This window comes from Polyodon spathula, chromosome 23 (assembly GCF_017654505.1).
Source record: "Polyodon spathula isolate WHYD16114869_AA chromosome 23, ASM1765450v1, whole genome shotgun sequence".
NCBI lineage: Eukaryota > Metazoa > Chordata > Actinopteri > Acipenseriformes > Polyodontidae > Polyodon > Polyodon spathula.
This window is the reverse complement of record NC_054556.1, coordinates 2,973,711-3,001,077: the sequence shown is the minus strand read 5'-3', so window position 1 is coordinate 3,001,077 and position 27,367 is coordinate 2,973,711. Positions and strand designations below refer to the sequence as shown.

The 27,367-nt window shown below is 37.8% G+C and overlaps 1 protein-coding gene across 10 annotated transcripts in view; it reads right to left on the bottom strand.

Annotated features, from left to right (window-relative positions):
* LOC121298410 (ERC protein 2-like) overlaps positions 1-27,367 on the bottom strand; it is a 252,786-nt gene that overhangs the window by 22,553 nt on the left and 202,866 nt on the right. For 6 of the 10 annotated variants that reach the window (XM_041225526.1, XM_041225530.1, XM_041225527.1 and 3 more), the window contains one exon: positions 3,883-4,071. The exons of 1 other annotated variant lie outside the window; for it this stretch is intronic. In XM_041225526.1, the coding sequence (XP_041081460.1) occupies positions 3,883-4,071 (189 nt within the window). Of the gene's footprint in view, positions 1-3,882; positions 4,072-27,367 lie in introns of those variants that run through there. 3 more of the 10 variants (XM_041225534.1, XM_041225536.1, XM_041225535.1) reach the window with 2 other exon arrangements.

The window sequence follows — 27,367 nt, the reverse complement described above, 5'->3', positions numbered from 1 at the left end:
AAAAACTAATTCCTTTAATGGAAGCACTGGTGCACTAATATTCCCCAGTTCAGGAGCAGGTGACAGCGCAGCGTATCCCCAGGGAAGGGTGTTCAGATTGGGAGCGAGCTGAACAACTGTTATGATGACAGCCTGACGTTCTCAAGCGCTGCGGCCTAATGAAAATGTCAACATTTGAACTTGTTTAGAAACAGAAAATCTAACAACTCAACAAGAGCAATTTCAGAAGACTAATTGAGAGAGACCACATTTCCACAGTTTACAGAAGAAAGCTAACTGTAACTTTATTTTTTACCTCATGCATCATACATACACGCAAATGTAACTATAAACACACATACTGTCCGTAAAAATATATACAAAAATATCAGACATTTAAATAATAAATATGAAAACTCACGAGTTAAAACTTATGAGAGAAGACATGTTTGGCTAATGCTTGAACTATAGCAGACTACCAGATCAAGACATTTCTGTACATCTATCTCCTTGTATGGTATATTTGGAGAGTAATAAAACATCTTGTTTCATTTACCGGGTCAAGGGTCAGAACATGTTACAGTATACAGGTCAGCACAGCTCTTCAGAAACAACACAAAAACAAAATATAAATATTTTCCCTCTAAAAAAAACAAAAAAAACCCCCCAAAAAACCAAAAAGGATCCCTCATGACCAGAAAACCAGAAATGTTTTTAATTCTCCCCTTTCTGTTTTTCTTTTTTTATGATTGCTACATTCATATAGCTATGTGCATATATACATCTATTATACAGAAGTACACTTGATTTGTCCCCAGGGTTCTCCGTGCTTGGTGGGAAGTCTCTATATAAACAACTCTGCTTTTCTGCAAAGACTTCTATTAGAATGCAGGATCAAGTGTTTTTGATCAGCTCTGATTCAGCCTGCCCCTTTCCGGATCTGTGGTTTCACTGTTCTTACTTTGTTCTCTAAATACTTGAGCACACACCACAGCACCAGCCCTGTAGCCAGCAGGGTGTGGAGATGTGCAGCAGAGAACACCTTCCTCAAGATGAGGGGGGGGGGGGGGTCTACATATTAACTCTTAAAACTGCAGCTACCAGCCCCTCTGAAATATCTTCAATACAAGTACTATCATTGCACTATGAAGAGGTTTTAAAGATAATATGAGGGACATTGCTTACAACCTCTTGTTAAGGTTTCTCCTTCAGGCCACATTATGAAATAGATATGCCTTATTTATTCTATTGTTTGATTCCTCTATGGTACTGATTAAGTTTGAACCACCTGTGTTTTATTGAGGTGTTTGTACATTGCAATTGAGCTTTTTAAAATTATTTTCTAGGACTCCCTTGTAAATTAGGTCTTGGTATCAATAGGTAAATCCCTGGTTAAATACATACATTTAAAAAAAATATATATATATAAATCCAAAGTGAGTGAACAGAAGAAAAATCTAAATCAAATGTAGATTTTTCTTCTGTTCACTCACTTTGCATTTTGTTAATTGATAAATATAAACTATTAACATGTCTATTTTTGAAAGCATTCTTACTTTACAGCATTTTTTCACACCTGCCTAAAACTTTTGCACAGTACTGTGTGTGTGCACTCGTTGTGTGGGTTGAATAATATATATATATATATATATATATATAATATATATATATATATATATATATATATAATATATATATACTGTACATATACTATAATGCTGACATACACACTTTAATGTCAGTATTATTAACCCAGACTTCTGCTATGTCATATATCATATTGTGCTACCTGGTGTCAGGTTCAATATGCAGAAAAAAGGCTTTTGGTCCATTGTGTGGCAGTTTGATTTAATTGAGTCATAGATCAGCATGATAGAGCTGTATTAATGCCATACCAAAACAGCCCTGGTAGCAATGTGTTCTAATGCAACCTAACATGTAATATATTCTAACAGGCTCACTTTAAAACTATGCCACCAGCCCAGTGCGCCATCTGTGTTTTGTCAACCACATACTCAGACTAAATCTTCCTCCATTCATTGGTTGTGGCACATTAAATGCTTTCATTTAAATACAAAGTGCAGTTCTGCATAGCTATTTGACGATGTCGGTATTCTTTTATATTAGCGGATTCTGACAGGGTATAAAACGCAAACATGGGTTTGAATATATTCGGTTGTTCCCATAGTTTCATGTTTCATGAGCGCTTGCTACAGTGCGCAAGCTCCCATGTGACAGCATTCAAAAGTGCATGAAGAGTGGCTCGATAGTTTAACTCTACGCTGTTACCCATTGGTGCATTTCTTCCGATCGCTTAACTTTTGCCAACGACAGGCTGACAGGTTAATTAATCAAAATGTACCTCGGCTTTTGCAAACATGCCAATGTACAAATTATATTTACCAGTTTTAAACAATTATCAATTGAAATGTTGCCATTTTTGTATTTATTTAGTATGTATTCAGTTTGAATACAAAATTGGTGTTTTAAATGTGTGTGTGTTTTTTTTCAAAGCGAAAAAATAACTAGTTTTCAAAGTGAGCTTCAAATTTGACAATGACAGACAGTCACAGTCACTTACTTCCAGTCTAATAGGACATTGTCATCTTTATTGGAATAAAGGCATATGGATCCACAGCCCAGTGTATGGAAAGACTAAGATAACAGCTCACTTGCTGTACTTCAAACTCAGGAGGTATGATTGCTTCACGACATGTCTATGGGCATGTGGGTATGAATACCAAGCAGTTGTACCGTATATGACTGTATAAACAAACAAACTAATCAGTGAGATTCTTCTTTATAGAAATAGAAATGTCAGCATTCAATTCACCAGTGTGTACTACATTGTTCATGTGTTGGTTTTTATTTTCTGAACAAGGTTTACCTTGCTGGGGCTCCTGCCTGTTTTGACCTCCTGCTCCACATGATCTGCACCTATTATAATTTAATATGGAAATGCCCAAATGTTCTTTGTTCAGGATTACAATGCAGTGAATAGCTTGGAGTGAATAGTCTCTAGGTGCGGAAGGTCAGCCCCTCTGCTCTGCATTAGGACTGAACAGGATCCAAGTGCTACAGAATCCAAGGCATAAGCTATGCATATTGTCACTCACACTCCAGACAGTAGGTAACATTAAACCCTTGAAAAAGAAAACAAAATATTTTAAATAGAGCAAACAATTTTTTCTCCTCCACAGAAGGAGTGCAGAACTCTACGAATATGTAGCAAAGCAGCGATGTAACAGACACGCAGAAAATGGTGCGTCAGACTGGAAAACGTTGTCAAGGGATCAAGACTGTCATTCCAGATTCATTACGGCGATGTTGTCTTCCTTGGGGGATAAAATCAAAGTCTTGTCTCTCTACCCTACCTTGTTGTGATATGATAAATGGCATGGTGAAAGTGCCAGAGCCTTAAAGCAACAGGGTACGAAAAGACAACAAGGGTTAAAGTGTGCATGCCTGGTAGGCTCAACCATACAATATAGTAAAGTCCTTCAGTTCTAAAAATGGAAACTTAAATGTATTGGGATTATTTCCCTTCAGTGGTCTCTCATCCTGCCAGTACTGGCAAGCTTCTGAGAGACATAAAACCAGCTGCAATGTTGTTTGGGCCAGGGGGGTCCAAAGCTGGCCCATCCACTCCTGGTCTTTGTTCCAACCCTGTTCTAAATTGTTTAATGAACAAATTAAACCCCCATCCAGACCCCGAGTTAGTTAATCGCCTCACTGTTACCTGTTAAACCCTCCAGGACCAGACACTGCTGCTTCAGATAACATTAAACAATTGATATGTATATATTTAAATCAGTGGGACTGGGAAGGTTTTCCATGTGAAACAAGAGTCAAGGAAATATTGGAACAGAGTAGAAACTAAAAGGCTTGTGATATTTTTTTTACCTGCTCAGTTGTCAAACTCTTTGCCCTCTCCTCCCACAGACGCTCATCATCCTCTTCCTCAGCAGTTGATAAAGGTGAAAGCCCTTCCAGGAACTGGGGGTCCCTTTCTAGGCAAAGTGTGGTCAAGTGATCAATGTAGAGTTTCAGCTTCATGCCATGGCTATGTTTTTCCAACAGTGACTGGATCATCTGGATCATCAAAAAAACAAAAAAACTAAACAAAAAAACATTGGAAACAGCAAGACTAACTATGATGAGGCTTTGGACTCATGGAAACCTGTGAATTTAAAATGGCAAGCGAAAATACTGCTGGCAGCATGCTTTGTGGGAGTTTCAGGTCTGCTCTTTACCAAGATGACATTCCATGGTCTGATGATGATATGCAATCAAAATCAGCTGTGAAACGCATTTGCAAATGCAGCAATTGAAAAGTGGCACCATTTTCATCAAAAGAGGCCGAATGTTAACGGACCTCCAGTTCATACAAGATACTTCTGGGAGAAGAGAGGTTAGGAACGAAAAGTTCACATTTATTCCCTCAGTACGTATCACTGACTTAACCACATGATCTGCAAGTTATTTAGTGCCAATCCCACCACCTCACATAACTGCCATGCAATTCAGCTTCCAAGGAAACAAGCTTTAAAATGACGTAAAAACAGTTAAAACTTCTAAGCCAAAACCACGAGCTAAATGGAGCCTACAAAAATATAACTTGTGAAATGGATATTTATGAACAGACAACAGACAAAAACTTTTATTACAATGGATGTTTGCTTGTCTGAGGAATGCTGTGTGCACAACACTACATTTCTACTGTAAAAGATATTTAATAATTACTTTCAAATTACAATGTTATTTAATTCATGAGACTCTTCATTATTAGCCACATGTTTTAGGTTTTAAAGAATTTGAAAGTTTATTACTATACGATAATAACAAAATTTGATTTCAAATGCATGTAAAGTAATTGGAGGTAGTGCAATTATTGATGTGACTGTCAATAAACAACATACCATAGCATGCTACACAGAACAAAATAAGATATTCAGCACACTTAAGTGGCATGCTACTGAGCAAGGTGATAACCAGGGTGCACACCATTGTATAAATGTTATTAACCCTGATAATAAGCCAATTAGTTCTTCCAATAAAAATATCCTTGTGTTATAATAAACACTAATGATAATTATGATAATTACAATCTGTCCAATTTCTGTGAAAATTACAGGTTATGATGAACACAAGTAAACGCTCAATAAAATTGGATCCTTCTGTACAAGTGCAGTTGCTCCCATCACAATACCCTCCCTATGGCTCCTAACTCCAGAACTGCAGTGCATTATTCTCCATAATCATTGAACGGCCAAGGTCAAGGATGGATCAGTAAAGGAATGCATTGAGGGCATATTACAGAAACTTAAAGAAACATTGGGGAGAATTCCCCAGCTCAATCTGAGTACCCAGCCGTGACTTCGAAATGTAACTGTAACCTTTACCCCTTCACATTTCAACACTGTCATTATGTAATTAACTCCAATTAAGTAATTTTGGTTGTAAGAATGTCAGTGCTAAGGGGAGGCACGTCAATTACATCAATAGATGACTACCCTTGACTACAGCAGTGCTTAAAATGCAACTATCAGCCTTCAAATTGATTTCTTAAAGCACAGAAGAAAAAAAAAGTCACTCCTACTTTTCAGCAGTTATGTGAATTGAAAGGTGAAGGGGTACAGACCTAAGTGTGCCTAAAAGAAACGGACGAATGAAACGAAAAACACCACGCAATTTTGAGACTAAAGGCGATAATAAGGAATAGCGTGTGCACACTGATGATGGGTTCAGTTGTGTTCAGGAGCTGGCTATCACTTTCACATAGCGAGACCGAGTATGGGGCATGGGGGGGGGGATCCCATTGGCCTGCTATTTCCCATTTTAAAGTAGCCTGTGATGGACGAACTTCCGAACGCATTAAAAAACAGCTTCACTTTTAATATTCAAGGGTAAAGTCGGGCAAGGTAAAGGAAAGCATGGGAAGGTTACAATCATTTCTTTTCCTTTGATCAGTGGAACTCCTTATCACAAGGGTTAAGTAGCTTTTAATTGCATGTTACAGTCCTTTCACCTTTTTCTGCTATTTCCAATTCATTCTAAGTCGTTATTGCTACAATGAATACATACTTGGATTTAATTCAAATTGTGGTAAACACATATTTGGTTAAATTCTCAAAATTTTCAGAAAGGAGAAACACACCCAATAACTTTACCAAACAAGATATTGATATATGAAATGGTAGCTTTACCAGTCCAGAGATTATAGGAGACGTGATACCTTTTATGATCTCTTCACCTGAAGAACAGACCTTTGGGGCTTGAAAGACTGCGATTAATTACCGTTTAGTTAGCCCATTAAAAAGCATCACATCTCCTTCTCTTTGTCTATCAAACAAGATATAAAACAAACAAGACTTTTAACTCAGTAATTTGTAAGTAGTCTTAAATTGTTTTTTTTCTTTTTAGAATTGTAATGGTGTTTTTTTGTTTTTTTTTTCAATTCAGATAACAATTACGAACTGCAGTAAATAGCTTTGATAATCTATCCCCACTGTGTTCAGCTCACCTGCTCTAATTGCCCAATTGTCTTTCACGACAGACCTATGTAACACAGGCTATATCAGCAAAGTGTTTTGTCAGCGGTACTCATGCCAACTAGTGAACAGGTATTGGCAACAGTACAAGCACAAACTATATATAAATTACTTAAATGATAAAACATTTTGTTTTTTTAGAAATAAAAATCATGTCAATGAAATGTGTCAACCACTACTTAATTATTTTTTTTTTATTTTACTTATTTTTCTCTCCCTGCTCTGGAAATTAGAAACCAAAAAATGACCACAATCAAAGAAATGTTTACAATCACTTGATACCTTTGGAGCTTGGGCACTGGTTTTCCCAACACTTGCTTTGCAGTTCAATATGTCTAATTGAAGGGGGAGTGGGGGTGGGGGGTCATCAAGGTTTTCGTTTTGTGTATACCTCTGAACCCGTTTCAAACGACCCATTTTTCTATTTTTATTAAATTATTTCCAAAATTATAACCAAGGCAGCAAACAACATTTGTTCAGTGTCAGAATCTGAACTGTATTGCTGTGAGAACTCATTAATGCTTACAGGCATGTCCCAGGAATGAAATACCACATGAATACATACAATAAGAGGGGCTAGTTTGGCACAAACAGGTGTTAAAAATAAGGCGCTCTTATCAAAATTAATAAAATCATATTTATTGGTATTTATATTGACCAATATTAAACAATCCTGGGATGTCTGTCAAAACACAGTCCTTATACTGGGAGGACAGGGTGATTCACTTCAGAAGAATAATATGTTTAGACAATGCAATTGGGCATTTATTAAAGCTATGAATAATATTTTGAAAGGAGGTATGGTTCAGCTTTATACTGTGAACGATTTCACATCCAGCTCAGTTAAGCCTACAGCTCAACAAAGCTCACTTTCAATTAGTTTTTTCCTGAATAACAAAAAGAAAGTGACAGAAATGTAAAATGTGCAAGATATAAAATCATATACGCTTTCAACATGCATTAATAGTTCAAACAGTTAATTGAAGCCAACACTGACCAGAAGCATGATGCAATAAAATCCCAGATACAGCTAGGTATTAATCCCCCCCTCCCTACCACGAGTGACTTGAAAACCATATGAATCCATGACAGAATCTGCTACAAATGTACGCAAATGGCATTTTAACTCACTGCAGACGTTTTTATAGACGCAGTTCGTAAACAACTGTCGAAAGACACAATCAGTGTGATCTGCATTCTTTGTTAAGATGTTTTATTTCCAATTATCCAGTTGAAATGAACAACCATCTTAAGGAAATTTAATTGGGGTGCTTTCTTCGATACACTTCAGCGGCGCATACACATTTCCAGTTAACCACAGGGTACACCAAATTCCTTGGAATTCCTTTTTTTGTTGTTGCTGCTGCTGTAACCCCAAAAGGCAAAGTATGTGGTTTGGTTAATGTAATAAATGGGTCTTTAGGTATAACACATTCAAAGCATGTATAGTTGTGCATGCTTCTGGCAATTTGAAAGCTTTGGGGCAGATTCTCAAAGCAGTTTACCAGCATTCATCATTAGCCCATTTTGTTTTTTAGAAAGCAAAAATTCAAATCAGAAACTTACTAAACCAGAAATTAACAAGTCATATATTTATTTGGAGGCAAGCAAGTCATCTTAAATTATGTATTATTTGATTTGGATTTGTAATTTTTTTTTTTTTTTTTCAGACAAAAATGTGCTAATGCCCTTTGTATTGTGAGAGATGGTGTTATTTCAATGCAAAAAGTACCAAGTAATACACACAAAAACACCATGGCACATTCTGCATATTTATTAGTGTTGAACTATTTGCCATGATCCACTACCAATGCCAAATTAATATGAGGGACTGTTTAAAAACCAATTGTAATGCTCAAAGACTACAATGGATAATGAATGAAACATAATCTAAACATCAATTGCAACTATGACAAGTATTGCTGGCGTCTGTTAATGTTATGAATCTGAGGAAACACATCCCAGCTTTTACGAGGCACATGTTGGCAAAAACGGTGTACAAAGATGCCAGGGCTGACAAGTTAGAAGAAGGTTTGCATGGTGGGTGAGTGAGTGAAAGTTTAAGTGCAGAGTTTGGGTTTCAGAAATCACATTGGTGAGAATGTTTACTGGCGAATGAGGCTGTGCTTAGGAAGTGTCTCAGCAACAGTAAGAGTTGAACAATGGGTTGAACTGTTTTTTTTTTTTTTTTTTTTTTTTTTTGGACGATGCATAATCTGCTCGGTAGCACACATTTGGGGACAACCAAAGCACAGACAACCAAACCAGGACAGTCTTGGAAATGAGCTGATTAGTGTCAGTGACACATTTCCTGGTTTTGTTTTAAATATAAAATTTAAATAAATTAATATTTGTATAGTCTGACACATATACTGGCTGGTGCTTAGGATCAGCCGACAACTGAAAGGAGATGTTCTTGCAAAATGACATGCTTTATAAATATAAAACAGAATGCTGTTCTGAAAAGTTCTTATCAGGTCTAAGTTTTTAGCCATTATTTTAGCCTTGTAAGGGTGTAAAAAAAAAAAAAAAAAAAACAGACCTCACCCTGGCAAAGTCGCCCTGCCCACCAACTTCCAGCTGCAAGTAGCCAAGCAGGCAGTCGGTTTTTATTGGAGGAATAAAACATTTTCATTAAGCATTCATTACACAAAAATTTCCCTGGAAATCTAATTCAGCAACAATGTACATACAAGCATTTTCCAGCAACCAGAGGGGCACAGGTATTTTAATTACTGAATTTAGCTTTCCCCAGGTGGAAATTTACTATAACAATTATTGCCCAGAGACTGGCTTGGGTGGAAATTCAAATATTGACTTTTTTTAACTGATTTTTTTAAATTGTTCATGTAAAGAGGCTATTGTGTGGTTTTTGTGTCTGCGTTACTTTAACAGTCCCCACTTCATTACACTGTTGATGTCTTCTCATATATTCATTTACAGGTTTTCCCATGATTCTTATTCATTATGCTAGAGCTGGCTATGGATGGGAAAACTCCTTTATTGTCCCTGTGCTTCTAGGTGCAAACACTGCTCTCAACAGATAGAGAGGGCAGCAAAGAGAAAGTGCTCAGCACACTCTAAACAAGGCTTTCCCTAACCAGGGCCAAAGATTAACCTCTTCCCTCCCAGTTCAAGTGAAAGCCATTATATGTTGGTCAAACGGTCAATATTCAATAGTCAAAGGGGTGCCAGAAAATAAGAATTAGGGGTCAAAAGAGATGTGTAAGAAAGGGTGCGAGGTTAAAGGTTAAAGCTGCACACCCTTTATTAAAAAAGGACAGACGCTGCCAGAAATGTTCATCAATTGCAGGGTCACCTCAAGTTTGGGGATGAGGACAATTTTGGGCTTTTCTCTGAGGCTACAGGTTACAGGTCGCAGGTCACAGTTAAACTCCTAGTTTTGTAAGTGAAAGGGAAAGCTTTCCAAAAGAAAAGCACACTAGTAAGCTGCTAAACATAACCTGACCCACACGTGAAGCTGCATAGTGACCCAGAACTGGGGTGTGTGGATTTCAAAGAGGTGGAATAGAGAGTGATCAAAAAAATGTACTTCATACATTTTTGACGTTTAAAAGTTAATTACACATTAAATATTATTTTATTTATTACACATTCCATTTTTCTTCAATACGACTGCCAATAAGACTGCTATGTTAATAGATTCTGAATGCACTTTCCCTGCAAGTTTGGTCTCTTTTTTTTTCCTTTTATGCATACCGAGGGCACACTTGTTCGTAAGGAACATATATTCAAGGAAACCTGTGTCCACTTTAATAAAAAAAAAAAAACTTCAAAGGATTTGTACTAGATGACTAATAACAATCCATATTACAAACCCCAACCTCTTCAACCATGAAAAAAGACTTATACTATGCAGGGCCCCCTGAAGGCAACTGATATGTTTATAACTAACAGTGTTTCAGTAACCTCTTGCAGATGAAAGCATTCATCTGACACTTTGTTTTTACAATATATTCCAGAAGTAAAAGCTACAGCATACAGGTGCTGTGTCACACATGGTAAGATATGTGAGCAAAACAAAAAAAAACAAGCATTACAAACTAAAATTGGCACTGCAGGCTTCTCTGTAATTTTATACTACCTTCATTTTGACAGCTATTTCTTCAGGTTGGCTCGAAGTCTGTTGCGTGATGGTAGAGTGATGGGAATGGCAATGGAGGCAGGAGTGATTTCAACGGAGTACCAACTAGCAGCTCTACACTTGCCCTCTCGTACTGGCACGAATACTCAGGAACAGCATCAGACAGGGTCCTACTGACCCAGGTGGTCTATGAAAGATACTGCCTTTAGCATAGTACCTGCTAAAAGCTATAAAAGACACATAGATATAAGTTCAGGATGCTGAATATTGTTAGGCCTCAAGAAAACTGTAATTCATGGCTCTTTTTTAGGAAAAAACAGGTTACATGTTTAATTAACGATGAGCTTGTTAGGACAAGAAATAGTAGTTCAATATCTTGGTTCCATCACACATTTTGATCTGTGAATTGTGAAATGAAACTGTGTGGAATAAACATGCTGATACAAAACACTGACATAGAAACTTATGATGAAAATAAGCTACAATGCTCGCTGTTATGAGAGGCAATTCACTCTTGCAAAGGTTACAGACTTCACTTAAACATAGCTTAAGGAAACGGCTGTGTTTGTATCCATATATCACTCTCAGCCAGCCTGTCACCTTCGCATGGGGGTACACTTGAAGCTCCACTCTTTGTTGCTAGATTACAAGGCAGGGTAAACTAAAAGATCAAGCTAACCTAGGATAAACTTCTTCTCTGCAGTTCAAAGACATTGGCCTTACACAAGTTCAATTGCAGGTTCCTTTGAAGGTTCATCAAACATATTTCTCTGACTTGCAACAGGTTTCAGGATTGAGCAGATAATGAGTTCTTCGGTGCCAGTAGAAATGGCAACTGTACTTTGAAGTTGTGTCATTGAGTTATTAAATTATTTTTGGCCACCTTGCAGAAAGACCATTCAACCCAACGCAAGCTCCATATCTCTAGGTAGTTCTTTACAAGTGAAGGGTTTCAGATGAGGACTGAATCAATGCCCTTTGTCAGCCCGCCCATTTATTTCCATTGAACCATTATTAACAAAATACAGTATCACCCTGTTATAGTCGTGGTTCTGTGGCTGAAAAATGCTCTCTCAATATAATCTTTATATGAAAACATCTACTGTTTAAATCCTGTTTTGTCAACGTTTGATGGATCTGTGAAATCACACCTTTTTTTTCCCCTATGGCAGAATTCTAATATTTTTTCTTTCACAAGGAAACAAGTGGTTATTAGTCTAATTGATCTAAGGGACTTATCCCTCTCACACCACAAAGTTAGCATAATTACAACTTTAATAATCACCAGAGAGCTGACATGCCCTAAATAAAAGACCTGTTCTTTTTATTTTTAAGATTAGTTGTTTATTTCCATTGCTATTGGCAACCGAGAGACTACACTATGGCAAAGTTTTGCATTACCCTATAGAATGAACTAACTTTGTTTCATAAAGTCAAATGAAGCCTGCCGAACAATCTTATGTTAACATATTGAAATTACATACAGCTTTGTAGTTTTCTATATACTTAACAAAAGACAAAATTAAAAAATCGAAATCTAACATGAAATACTGTACTACCTACTAGTATGGTTTCCGGTAGACCTCTGCGATAACATTTAGTAGTTTCTTTGATTACATGACGTTAAATAAAAAGATGAAAATGATGTCCATATAGTTTTTAATTTTTTATTTTATTATGTCTCAATCCTAAAATTCTAGGTGATGCAAAACTTTTGGCCATAGTATAGACTGTATAGTCTTTTTGCATTGGGGTTAAGCTTTCTGTCAACACGTGGATTTGAAAACTAGCTCCAAATATAAATAATGTGTTTCTATGGATATGGTTAAGAATAGAATGTTCTTATTTTTGGCTACTGCCCAATAACTTGGAAAAACAAGGGTCCACATGCACGTTTCATTAATATCATGCTCCAAGCAGGTTCAATGGAAGGTTGACATCACTAAAGAAATGAAGGCCAAAGCACTCCCTCTTCATTCCACCTTGGTGCAGGTCAACCATGACTAAAAGGTAAGTGACCACATGACTCAGTCTGGAATGAAAACTAATTATGAATAGAATCGTACCAGTGCTACCAGGATGTCCCTGGTACTAAACAAACACCACCCACTTAAAAAACTAATCAAAATCAATCTAGATCAATATTTCACACTGTATATTAGATGTTAAATAATGAAGTGCATTCTTTATTTTTTGTAAATTATATCCTGGGCTTCATTCTTAAACCTGAAGAATGTGAAGCATAAACTTAAAGATGTAAATAACAAATAACATAACAAGCGGGGAAGTATTGGTGCCTGCTCTCTGATGAAGTAGACAGCCCAGAAGACTAAACCACTGCCGACACCAAACAGCCAGGTTTTATGTGTGAAACTGCACACGTCTTTGCGGGCCCCTGCAGCTTTAAATGCATGGATGAAAGGTTTGAAAAGCAGCACACCAACTCTTTGATTTATTGTGTCAGGTTGGCATAGCAGTTGCTACCCCACCCATCTTAACGGCTCTTTTTTGTTGTTTTTTTTTTTTTTTTTTACATATACTGTATTTACAGATACATTATAAATAATTCATAATTTAAGTCAATTATGAAGAGTCACCACACCTGCCCAATATCGACAGATCATTTTGCAGCATCTTCATGATGTCAGTTGTTAATTAGCACAATAAAAAGTCACTGCACTGGCTCTAAAACAGAGTTTGTTATTTTTCTATCGCATCTAGTGTATTTTATCCAAATATAATTGATATGTTTCTTCTGATACTCAAATATATGCTCAATATATGTTCCCATCTTTGCTGACATAAATCTATACACCAAATCAGCTGCACTAGAGGAAAGGCAGATGGGAGTGCCACCACTGTTCATAACAGAGATAAACAACAACATTGCTGTAAAAAGATGACTTTACTCTCAAAAGTACAGACGACGTCCATCTCTTCAGCAAACCAGCCATCGCAGAGGTGAGCAGATGGAGACATTGACAATTAAATGAGGAACCATGAATCATGGTGTTTATGAAACCCTCCCTGACACTCAGATTACAACTCCAATATGTAAAATAATGAATTACGGTTCTGCATTTGGATTAGGATTTCCTTTAGGAAATACAACACACTTCAGTGTACCTGGTTTAGAGAATCATGTTCAAGTATATATCAGTGTTATATCTGTATTATCCATGGGCGCCTCATACGTTAAGGGCTATTACACTCTAACAACACGGAACACTTTTAATGAAGCACAAGATGATATTTAAATATGCATGGGTGGAAATAACATCTGCTATTTATATTTGAAGGAATATTAGAAGGCTCTCTAGGTGATTGGATTTACAGACCCTTGGGTTGACACTGGGTATTCACCTATTCATTGCCCTCTGATAAAAAAAGACATCTGGAATCAATTCAGACTCCACTGGTTTTAAACAGCTGTATTGCATGGATGACATAAACAGTACTTCATATAAGATACTAACAACAAACAGCCATTTAGTAGCTGCTGAAATGAAAAGAGGCAACTACTTAAACAGTAAGACCCTAGACAGAGGGAATGGTCAGGGATCAAGTAAGCAAAACGTTTGGCAATCTGGTCTGCAAAGCTATCATGAAAACGAGCAAGGCTGCACTACAATGAAGACTTGGAGCCACATGTTGTTGTTTTTGTTGTCATCCTGTGGAGAGTCAATCTGATCATCAAGTTATTACATAGGACCCTTGCCATAGAAACCCAAAACAACAACCACCACCAGAAGACATCCTGATTGGTTGTGCCGTGGAAGATTAATTGACAGGTTGATAGAATCATCACTGCTGGTTTTATATCAAAAGTTGCTCTTGTGGCAATCGATCTTTCTTTCAAAAGATTGGAACAGAAAAAGCAACACTCATCACATCTCACCAGAAGTACTGTTTCCTTTCTCATACTCCCAAAAGTAAATGTTTTAACTTGTGATTTTCAATATAACCAGGTCAGGACTGGAGATATGCAGTATTGTCAAACACAATTATCCTGCAAAACAGTACATGATTATCCAGGAAACACTACAAAAGTGTTGGGTTAACTTTCAGCAACATGATTCATTGGACATGTGGAACATACATAAGCCAACGGCTTGTTCCAGAACACACAGCAAATCAAACCATCCCCCTGAGCAGGTATTATTAATGATTAGCTCTGATTAGCCAAGTGCAGAATAATCCATGTAGTATTCTGAAATGGAACTCCATCCATTTTTTAAAAGAGAAGTCATTGTTGCATGACTGTTTCTCCATATCTCTTTACCCATTTGACATATCCTCCCACCCTCCTCTGCACTCAGTCATGTGCAAAAGCATGTGCCCCTCAACAAGGACCCCAAAAAACTAAGCAGGATCAGAGTACATTACCAACTGCTGGGTAAGTGCTGATAAACCACATCTGAGAACTAAACCTGTAACTGAATGGTTCTAAACAGTCAGAGGTGGAGGGAGCGGTTCAGACTCAGATCTACCCCACCCCACCCCCTGCCCCCGCCGTCCCACCTCTCCTTCACCCAAAGCCTTCCTGCTTGCATTTCATTCTTATTTGTGTAAAGAAAAACAGCACTGGAGGACTGAGGACTAATTGTCAGCACGGACTGCAATATGAACTTCTCGCTCCCCCAATTAACACACCCAACTGCATTCTTCATCTCGTCTTACTAACAGTTATGCCAACTCACTTACCCAAGACTGGGAGACTAGCTGGGTATGGCTGTTTGTGATGCATGTTGATGCCAAGAAGAAGCTTTTTCTTTATAAGGTCAATACGATCTATTTCAATGTATCTAAACAATGACAGATCTAAATAGCACCTACATCATTTACATCATTAAAAGGAGGAGACATTTTGAAATCTAACAATGTGGGTGAGTCTCTTAAGTGCATTTTAGTCTTAAACAGCAAGTTAAATGACAGGGTTGGTCCTATTTGTTATATTACAGTGACTGTACTTGCTGTAGATCTGTCTCTGTTTGGATCAATTGAACAGGCAAATACACATCTTAGGATTATAAATCTTGATGGACGTTTTACTGGCATGTTCCATTTCACTGTACATTTATCGTGCAGCTGAAATTATCTAATGAAGCAGACCCACATTCCTGATCAAAGAGCTGCAGCTGTAGGTAATGCACATGCCTTTATTTACCAGTTAGACACACAGAATATAAAAAAGTAGGGAAGATGACACTGGCTTCAGATAAACACAGAAGGGTATTGAGATCTTTGAAGTAGGCCTGTAAAGTGAATCCTCTTTTTACCTGCAGACAATTTCAAACTGAGTTACAACTTCGCTGGAGCCTGCGTTACTGGACTAAGTGCCTGTTCTGCAGATAGATGCTCTATCTCCCTTTAAGATGTAATCACTATACTTTCTGCTTTCTTTCAAGCATGTTAGAACATTACCCCTTTTATCTGAAACAATATACACGCATGCACACACATACATTTTAATGCATTAACACACCACCTAATATATTATCTCTTTATTAGGTAATTATAAATAATAATAATAATAATAATAATAATAATAATAATAATAATAATAATAATAATAACAAAACTACAAACACATCCTTTCCTGCTGTGCACTGTACCAGTACCCAAACAACACTAAATATAGTCTGTGACTAACAAATAGTTCTAAACAGGAAGCCAGTCAAACTGTACCTTAACCCTTAACCTCAAGCTTAGTACCAACATAAATCTTAAATGCAACATTCCCCCAAACCTTAACTCCACAACGCCTTAAATCTCAGAATGCTGGACACAAAGTTACAGAACTATTTGTCCGGAACTCATCCGTAGACGAATGCCGCAGGACAGAAACTTCCTTAAACATACTAGCAAAAGAAAATGAAGAATGCTTTGAATTACATTGTCAAGTATGTTACATGACTACACTGTTTCAGCAGCACAGGAAAAAATACTCGGGGGTGCTTAGATAATGTTAAAGTTTCAATAGTGTATAAAAGCACTGGTGTCTTTTTGTCATAAACAGTGTATGATACAACTTTCACTCTAAAATGTCAGCAATTACCCGACTGACCATCTTTGAAAAATCGAAGGGCATGGAAGGTAAACTTAGATAGAACCGTTACATTTTTTAAAGAAATGTGCTATACACTGTAACTTATTTGGAAATACATTGTTTACATTCAGAGGCCCCTCAGATGCTGTGTTTCAATGCTGTCTGTAGTCAATTTCATAGCAGAGGCACAAGAAGGTAAATGGCTTGCCTTAGGGTCACACAGTGAATCACTGGCTGGACAGGAATCTGAAACCAGCATCCCCTGGCTCTCAGCCATCAGTTCTAACAACTAGGGCACATTGCCTTCTCCTAATGTGTTCCAGATTATGACACAATGATGCACCCAGCGTGGCTTTCAGACAATGGCTAAATATTAAGGTAAAGGTTTTAAAATCCATTTATTACCTGTAATTAGCACTTGCAACATCATCACCACCCCACCTTTTATTTTGATAAAGACTGTTTAGGTTCTTTGCTTGTATTTCACATTCCAGTTTGGAATGTGCAAATCCTTCAAAGATAAAGCTTGAGATGAAAGATTTGACAACTAACTCCAATGGGCTGGCTGAAATCAGACTGCGTTTATCTAAATGGTTAAAACAATGGGGAAACCAGCCATAACATTAGTTTGGAAAAATATTTTAAAGCATTGGTTTACTCCTTTAAAACTTATTACCACTAAAAATACAACATATTTCTTCTGTGTCACATACTGCTACCATACAGCACTTTATGGCTAAAATAATACAATGAAACCCATGATACAAACAGAATACCTTAGCATAAGAACTAAAACAAGAACATGTTTATTTAATAAAACAGCAGTTGTTTTTTTAATATCATAAATAGTGTGAAACAAGCTGTAAAACAAATGTTAATGGCACATTAGCCTTGCCTTGTTTCATCACTTTCAAACTCAAGAACTAGAAGACAGAATAGGACTGCTGTTCCACTATGAGACTGAAATAGCAAAAAGTGCCGCTTTGACAGGCTCAAAACCAGTCTTTCCAGTTCATCATCAATAGACAGGAATGATCCACTAATAATTTTAGCACAGACAAAAGCTGTTTACAAGGTCTTACATTATAGAAAAAAAATAGCAGGACAATTCAAAATAATTATATACAAGGCAGGCTTTTTTTTTTGTTTGAGGTGTGTATTTTTTGTGTCCACTATTTAAAGAACGCTATTATCTCCAGATGATCACTTGTAAAATAGCAGGGCTGGCATAGGCATTATCTCATCAGGCTACATTCTTGAGCCTCTGAAATTCTAGAACTTGAAATTCTAGAACTTGAAGCTACTGCACTAACAGGTAACTATGATGTGATAGGTGTTACAGAAACGTGGTTATCTGAGGACGAATATAATATTTGTGGGTATACACTGTATAGGAAAGACAGGCAGGACAGACGAGGAGGAGGGGTAGCGCTATACATAAGAAACAGTCTTGAAGCCCAGGTGTTAAACCTGGACAAAGAAAATAAAACCGAATCAATATGGGTCAGAATAACAGACAAAAATTCAAAAGGCATAATAATAGGAGCATGCTATAGACCGCCAGATTCAGACGGTGAGCACAATAATCTGTTATACAATGACATTAGAAATGTGTGTAGCAAAGGAGAAGCCATACTAATGGGGGATTTCAACTTCCCCCAAATAAAATGGGAAAACCCGTGGGTAGCGCGAAGGATGAAATAGAAATGGTGGAAATGACAAATGACTGCTTCCTAACACAATTTGTCAAGGCACCGACTAGAGGGGAGGCATGCCTTGATTTAGTCTTTTCAAATAACGAAGATAGAATAACTAAAACAGAGGTCAGAGAACCACTGGCAAACTCAGACCACAACATGGTCTCATTTGAAGTGTTTTTTAAATCCCCAAAAGTAATGACTAAAGCTAAGGTTTACAATTTTAGAAAAGCAAACTATGAAGGCATGAAACAGAGACTAACAGAAGTAGATTGGAGTAAAATAGAGAAAACACCCACAGAAGAAGGATGGTTGTTCTTCAAAAATGTAGTACTAGAGGCGCAAAACAATTACATCCCTAAAGTAGACAAATCTAAATGTAAAACTAAATTGCCAAAATGGTTTAATAGATCAATTAAAAAAATATTCAGCGAAAAAAGGCACTTTACAGAGCATTAAAAAAGGACCAAAAAGAAAGTACACAGAAAGAGTACACAGAACTGCAAATGCAAGTCAAAAAGGAAGTTAGAAAGGCCAAGAGAGAAATAGAAATGAACATTGCTAAGGGAGCTAAAACCAATTCCAAAATGTTTTTCCAATATTACAACAGCAAGAGAACATTCAAAGAGGAGATTAAATGTTTAAGAGATACAAATGGCAAAATCGTAGAGGAAGAAAAAAAAATAGCAAATATGTTAAATGATTACTTTTCACAAGTTTTTACAAAGGAAGATACTGACAACATGCCCCACATGTCATCCAGTTCCTATCCAGTTTTAAATAACTTTAGCATAACTGAGGCAGAAGTGTTAAAGGGACTAGGAGCTCTTAAAATAAACAAATCCCCTGGGCCGGATGAGATCCTCCCAGTAGTACTCAAAGAAATGAAAGAAGTAATTTACAAACCGCTAACCAAGATCATGCAGCAGTCTCTTGACACAGGGGTGGTACCGACAGACTGGAAAATTGCAAACGTAATACCGATCCACAAAAAGGGAAACAAAACTGAACCAGGTAACTACAGACCAGTAAGCCTGACTTCTATTATATGTAAACTTATGTAAACTATAATAAGATCCAAAATGGAAAATTACCTATATGGTAACAGGGTACTGGGAGACAGTCAACATGGTTTTAGGAAAGGGAGATCGTGCCTAACTAACTTGCTTGATTTTTTTGAGGATGCAACATCGATAATGGATAATTGCAAAGCATATGACATGGTTTATTTAGATTTCCAGAAAGCTTTTGACAAAGTCCCGCACAAAAGATTAATTCTCAAACTGAACGCAGTTGGGATTCAAGGAAACACATGTACATGGATTAGGGAGTGGTTAACATGTAGAAAACAGAAAGTACTGATTAGAGGAAAAACCTCAGAATGGAGTGTGGTAACCAGCGGTGTACCACAGGGATCAGTATTAGGTCCTCTGCTATTCCTAATCTACATTAATGACTTAGATTCTGGTATAGTAAGCAAACTTGTTAAATTTGCAGACGACACAAAAGTAGGAGGAGTGGCAAACACTGTTGCAGCAGCAAAGGTCATTCAAAATGATCTAGACAAGATTCAGAACTGGGCAGATACATGGCAAATGACATTTAATAGAGAAAAGTGTAAGGTACTGCACGCAGGAAATAAAAATGTACATTATAAATATCATATGGGAGATATTGAAATTGGAGAAGGAATCTATGAAAAAGACCTAGGAGTTTTTGTTGACTCAGAAATGTCTTCATCTAGGCAATGTGGGGAAGCTATAAAAAAGGCTAACAAGATACTCGGATACATTGTGAAAAGTGTTGAATTTAAATCAAGGGAAGTAATGTTAAAACTGTACAATGCACTTGTAAGACCTCATCTTGAATATTGTGTGCAGTTCTGGTCACCTCGCTATAAAAAAGATATTGCTGCTCTAGAAAGAGTGCAAAGAAGAGCGACCAGAATTATTCCGGGCTTAAAAGGCATGTCATATGCAGACAGGCTAAAAGAATTGAATCTGTTCAGTCTTGAACAAAGAAGACTACGTGGCGACCTAATTCAAGCATTCAAAATTCTAAAAGGTATTGACAGTGTCGACGCAAGGGACTTTTTCAGCCTGAAAAAAGAAACAAGGACCAGGGGTCACAAATGGAGTTTAGAAAAAGGGGCATTCAGAACAGAAAATAGGAGACACTTTTTTACACAGAGAATTGTGAGGGTCTGGAATCAACTCCCCAGTAATGTTGTTGAAGCTGACACCCTGGGATCCTTCAAGAAGCTGCTTGATGAGATTTTGGGATCAATAAGCTACTAACAACCAAACGAGCAAGATGGGCCGAATGGCCTCCTCTCGTTTGTAAACTTTCTTATATTCTTATGTTCTTATATTTTTATGTCGGGGACGGACGATACAAACAGGCCTGCTCCGCTTTATAGGTGCAGGCTGTGCTAGCAGCCTCATCCTGCCCCTCCTTGGTCTGGACAGCTACATGGCCATGTCACCAGTGGAAAGAGACCCAGCTGCTGAAGACATCTCAGCCTGATTATTACAGCGGGACCCTGACTAATTATCTGTTCTTGTGCAAGGTTTACACACTGACACCTTGGTGTATTAGCAGTTATCCCTGTATATATTTTGGCATTGCTAGGTGACCAAATACCTGCAGTCTCTGAAAACCCTACTAAGCAAACCTGTGATTAATAGTACTGGCAGCTGTTCAAAGAAGCCAGCAAAGACATTTCTGAGCACAGCTTACTATAATAATTTTAAGGGGGCAGGACACACACACACACACAGAACAGTAAAACAGGGGGGGGGGGGTAAAGTTAAACCAGCAATGGATCCTCCTCCACAATTGCTTTCCTAGAGCAGTGATCCTGGTTGTGATTGGATTGGTCACGATCATACTGTTAACTCCAATTGCCTCTGTTGTTCACTTTGACAAAGAATGCTAAAGGGCAAGACAGCCAGTGTGGTCTGAACATGATTCCTACAAAGAGTCAGGAGGGTGGAGAAAGGAAACCAAACTGTACCCTAATTGTAAACAGTCTTTCAGTTTGTGATTGAAATTGAATTCAGGTGCTCCAAGTCAGTCATTTTCCCATTAGAGTGTTGTAATTTCTTATAAACAAATTAAACAAATACTTTTTCCATTAAAAAATTAGTTGTTTTGTTCCTTTGGGTAATATGAAGCTCTTTCTGTTTACTTTGGTTGTGAATGTTTATTTTGGTGTCTTTCATATGCATTTAGTGGAGACATCAGAGGAACCAGAAACGTTTTATCATTTTATCTGGGATGCAATTCCTATAAATTAGACGATTTAATACTGAGTGTGTGTTTGTGTAACGTATGGCATGCAAAGTGTGCCATTAGAGTACTTTTATTAGGAACAGGCTAGAAGTCAGTGCTGCAGGAGGAGATCAGAGTCTAGGTTAAGAGAGTTCCAGTAAAGATGTTGGAAACGACTCTTGGATTGTTTGGGTCCTGGGTTTAATCCAGCAGCCAGCCTGATTAATTGGGAGATACTGAGGGCATGTGTCAGTTCATGTTTATGTCTCCAGTTAGGATGTCATTTGCTGCAAGGAAAGCAGTGCAAATTGCTTTATCTTTCAGGAACCAGAGCAGTAACGAGCAACAGCACGGTGCTGCACAGGTATCAGTGTTACAGATTAGCACCTCCCAGATGAAAAGAACAGGCAGCGTTATCTTCTGTGCAGATTTACTAAAGTATGCGGGAGTAAGGCTTTACTGAACAGGTTCTTTAGTCTAGCTTGCTTTATATTAAATATGGAAAGCTTTTTAAATTCTGAACTGAGCTAATGCAAAGCATTCCCTAACAATGAGGCAGGTCAAGGGAATAACCCTCTATCCAAGCTACTGGATCACAGGTCAGGGTACTTCCCTAAAATGACTTAGAGACATTAAATGAGACCTCATTGAATGCTGTGTCGACTGCAATAGAATACATACGGTAGCATTGCTCAGCACTGGCACATCAATTACAGACTGATGAGAATAATGCTACATAGTCATATGGAAGACTGCCCACTGTACCCACACATGTCTGTCACGCAGAACACATAAAGCTGTCCTTTGCCACAACAGAAAGCTTCTAGTAAAAGCTCACTTCCATACCCTGCTAATCTCTTTATGGATAATACTCATCTAAACAAAGAGGGATAAGAATTGCATGGGCACTTCAGGCGCCTAGGAAGGTCAGAGGATTGCTGGATCAAAGATCGCTGACAGCAAACATTTGTTAAAGCACACTGAAGGCATTGTAACAACCAGCTCGTGTTCCATTGAGTCCCTTTGAGGAGAAGCATTTCACTAGGGATGAGACAGCTGGGGTTTGGGGATTAGAGGTGTGGAACAGAAGCTAGGAGATCTTGTTTTTTAAATCCTCGCTTATTGAACAACTCTTGTTACTTTATCTACTTGGGTCTACTTGGATATATTCTCTCTCTCTCTCTCTCTCTCTCTCTCTCTCTCTCTCTCTCTCTCTCTCTCTCTAAATATCTCCTATTTTAAGAGAGACATAGAGATATCTCTATATATATATATATTATATATAGATTATATATATATCGATATTATATACCGATATATATATATCGTGCACGCCTCATGGCTACCCTTGTTTTGCCCCTTTTAAAATACAGACCCAACACAAGTTTTAAGTTTTTCAGTGTGTTTGCGCACTTTTATTATTTTCAATAATAAAAATAAAACAGAAACGAAACCCTACCTCCCGCACGTGTGCTAACTAAACCCTTTCCTCGAATCTAACTAAAATCGGATGGCTAAGCCGTTTCCCGATTACACGAGACAGTTTTAACACAAACAGAAACGGTTCACACAGTACCTTTTCCAGACCACACACAGACTGGAGACTGCCCTGAGCAAACATTTCCCTCTGATTATATAGCTGCCTGCTGATTGCAGGCAGGTGACCTTCATTAATAATCAGAGCCAGGTGAACTTTATCCTTGCTTCCTCCTGTGGCACTCTGGGGAATGTAGTCCCTCATTCCCTCCTGGACTACATTTTCCCCTCCTCCTCCCCCTAGTATGTCTCTCTCTCTCTCTCTCTCTCTCTCGCTCTCCTCTCCTCCTCTCGCTCCTAATCTCCTCTCTCGTCTCTCTCTATCCGGTTATATATATATAATATAATAATTAATAATTGTTTTTTGTGTGAATGTCCACAGGGCACTCCTTGGTATCAGCACATCCAGTTTATAAAGACCAGCTTTTCAGGCAGATGTGTTTGAACTTTAGCAATTAAAGAATGCCAGCCGGCACTGTAACATAATATTTGCTGGATTTCACATGCAAGATGTAATCTGGACAAGCCAGTTGAAATCATTTCTGAAATATGTAAAAGCCAGCATTCTTCCTAGGGAATGAACCCGTATGATAAAAATGTCTATGGAGGGACCCTAATCCGCTCATATGAGAACCTGTCAGATGAGTGCTCACTTATACTGTAAGATTAAACCAACTACATAAACTGTTATTAGAAGAGGGGATGATCCGCTCAGTTAAGATGCTGCTCTCAGATTTCCAGTTACAATCTGTACAGACATGAGAAAAACCTTTCATAGACTGTACTGTATGTTTGTTTTGTTTAGGGTGTTGGGTAGAACATGTTAAACTACACTACACTAAATAAAAGGAAGATCTGTAATTAACCATACCAGTATCTGTAAATTAAACAATTTTTTATTGAGTCATTTTTGTATGTCTGGACCCAGACAACAACAATAGGAGTCCTGACTCATCAAGCTTTGTTCAGATTCACTACAGTGTGCATTAGTTACACTGGGGAGCGGTATCCGAAAACAGGTGATTCTGGAGTTTTTACAGTTAGACAATTAAAGAGATAAAGGGCTAAAAACAAGGCAATAGGCCTGATTGTTATAGCCCTTTGCATGACTTACCTAAGGTTAGAAAGAGCTTAAAGTTCTCTGTGAACATTAAAAAAAAAAAAAATTTGCGCGAAGTCATCTTGGAACAAAGAATGCTTGCTGAGCAGATCTATTTCTGTGATTTCTTCACAGCTCCTAATAGGGTACTAGAAAATCAAGCTTCTTGAAGTGAGAAAAAGACTGGTGATTGATTCACTAACAAGTACTGACCCTTGCCACCTTTACACATAAGGAGGGTAACATCTATTTATTTTTTTTCCTTCAATATTTCATCTAGACAAGCTCTAACAAGATGTCAAGGACTATGTATATACTTTTCAACAATTCTGGAATTACACTCAAAATTAGACCTTTAGGCACAATAAACCTTACTAGTAACAAAAAACAAATAAACAAACATAACAATGTGGTCTGCCAAACAAACCCTGAATGGGGCATACTTTTAGATTCAACTGGCCTGGATCTCCACAGGCAACACATTGGAAATGAGTGTCAGACTGCTCACTTTGGCAGCCTGAGCCAAGTTTGAGTCTATTTTATTCTCGTAGCAGTGCGGACACAATCCGTCTGCATAAGCTTGCCCCACTCCTGGGTAAGCACTATATTTTAAGAGAATGGCCGAGTGGTTTAAAAAAAAAGAAAGAAAAACACTCTACGGTAGTGGTACTGTTTTTTCATGTGTGAATCACATTAGTGCAGACCTCCCTGTTAAAGGCTTAGCTTCAGGTCTACTTGGGGCATAAAGGAGCACATTCAAATTCAGTTCTACTAGGAGTGGGGAGGGGGTGGGGGTTGGGGTGGAGAGGTAAAACATGCTAGGAATAATTGCAAATTACAACCTTCACAAAGTACAGAATAGCCTGTGAAGTAAAGGCCTTCTTGGCAGCTGCTGTGTAAGATGAACCAAGTTATTTGCAGGATTAATCCGCTGCTGAATGTAGTCTTGCAAGTGTGGCTTTGGGAAGAACAGATAAAAGATACGACAGCGAGCCCCTCAACCACACTTAAAATATGAAAAGACACTTGTAACTCATAAGAACAAAAAGAGAAAAAGCTGGATCACAGAAATGACAAGATGGAGAGTTTTACAGTACAGTAAAATACAGGAATACAGGAATTTGTTCCTTCCCTACTAAAAGGTATGCCTGCTGGGGACGGGTTTAAAAATCGAGGATAAGACTTGGTCTCAGCATTCCATAACTGCAAATTGAGGCACAGGGGTAGGATCTGCTTACTGGGAGGTAAGGCCCCCGCTTGGCTGTAGTGCTTATCTGAATCAAGCACATCTTTCTTCATATTTCAATCCTGCAGCAGCTGATTGAGAGGCAACCGGGACACAAGTCACAGACAGGACGTTACTAGCTTTAAAAAAACAAAACTGATGCAAAGCTGCAATAATGTTGGGATCCACTCCAGATAAGTGACTATAAAAGCCTAACATTGATTAGTTGTAGCTACATAGTAACAACACAAGTACACGTGGAGATAAAGCGTTACCTAACCTAGAAACAACAATACAAAGAAGTACAAAGGCGGTGTTAAAGTTTATCATCACAGACATATGCTCCAAGTCTTCCCTGATCTGATAGAAGTTTAATCTGCATATCTTTTCAAATGAACACATTTGATCAGTCAGTTTTAGAAAGGCCAGTTTACTTTGCTAAAGCGATTATTCTTGCAGCTGTTACATAATGTTCTTTTAAGAGCACCCATCTGAGTACATAATTAAGACAGACCAGATTAATAAACTGTTTTAAATCTTACCAGTTATCTAGACAATCACATGATCTCTATTCAGGAGTTCTAGCCATCCCCACCACCTCTGACAACAAGAAATGTGCGGTTTCCAAACAGGAACAGCATCTTCGCAGCTCTGCGTCAATGTAGAGACTTATAGCAGACATCACATGTTATCCTGACTGGTTCACCACAGTCGAGGGGACAGCCTAAGCTTTCAAGCACCTAGTAGCTTCCTTGGATTACCACAATACAACAGTGTTTTGTATTTATTTAGTTAGCTATGTAAAGACATTTAAAAATAAAAGAGACAGAGCGAGAGAGAAGTATTTCATTTCCAGGGCTCCCTTCCAAGTACTGAGCGGGCTCAACGGTGCACAGTATGTGAGAATAGGTTGCAAAAAAAGATGCTCATTTATGGCAGCCTTTGGTAAAGCTATACTTAGATACTGAATTCCTCATTGCATCAGCAATCCTTTTAAAACAAAAATGTACTCCATAAATGTGCAGGTGATTGCTTTGAATGTGTTTGTTTTACGTGTAAGTGCTTGTAATTTTAAAATGCATTCTGCTAATTGATTGATGTAACTTGGTAAGGTCATCTTTGTTTGCTACACCCTAAAGGCACTAAGATTGAACTCTCATAGGTCTTTCCAGGTAAAAATAAAGGTCTCAAATTGTGGGTTTTGGTGACAAGTGGCACCAAAAATGAGACTGAGCAAACTTTGTACTTTTTGAAGGTTACCAAGTAACAATAAATAAATAAATAAATATTATAAATACTTTATTATTATTATTATTATTATTATTATTATTATTATTATTATTATTATTATTAATATACTATTACTACTACTACTATAATACTAATAATAATAATAATAATAATAATAATAATAATAATAATAATAAGTAATAATAATATTTTCAATAATAAAAATAAAACAGAAACGAAACCCTACCTCCCGCACGTGTGCTAACTAAACCCTTTCCTCGAATCTAACTAAAATCGGATGGCTAAGCCGTTTCCCGATTACACGAGACAGTTTTAACACAAACAGAAACGGTTCACACAGTACCTTTTCCAGACCACACACAGACTGGAGACTGCCCTGAGCAAACATTTCCCTCTGATTATATAGCTGCCTGCTGATTGCAGGCAGGTGACCTTCATTAATAATCAGAGCCAGGTGAACTTTATCCTTGCTTCCTCCTGTGGCACTCTGGGGAATGTAGTCCCTCATTCCCTCCTGGACTACATTTTCCCCTCCTCCTCCCCCTAGTATGTCATCTCTCTCTCTCTCTCTCTCTCTCTCTCTCTCTCTCTCTCTCTCTCTC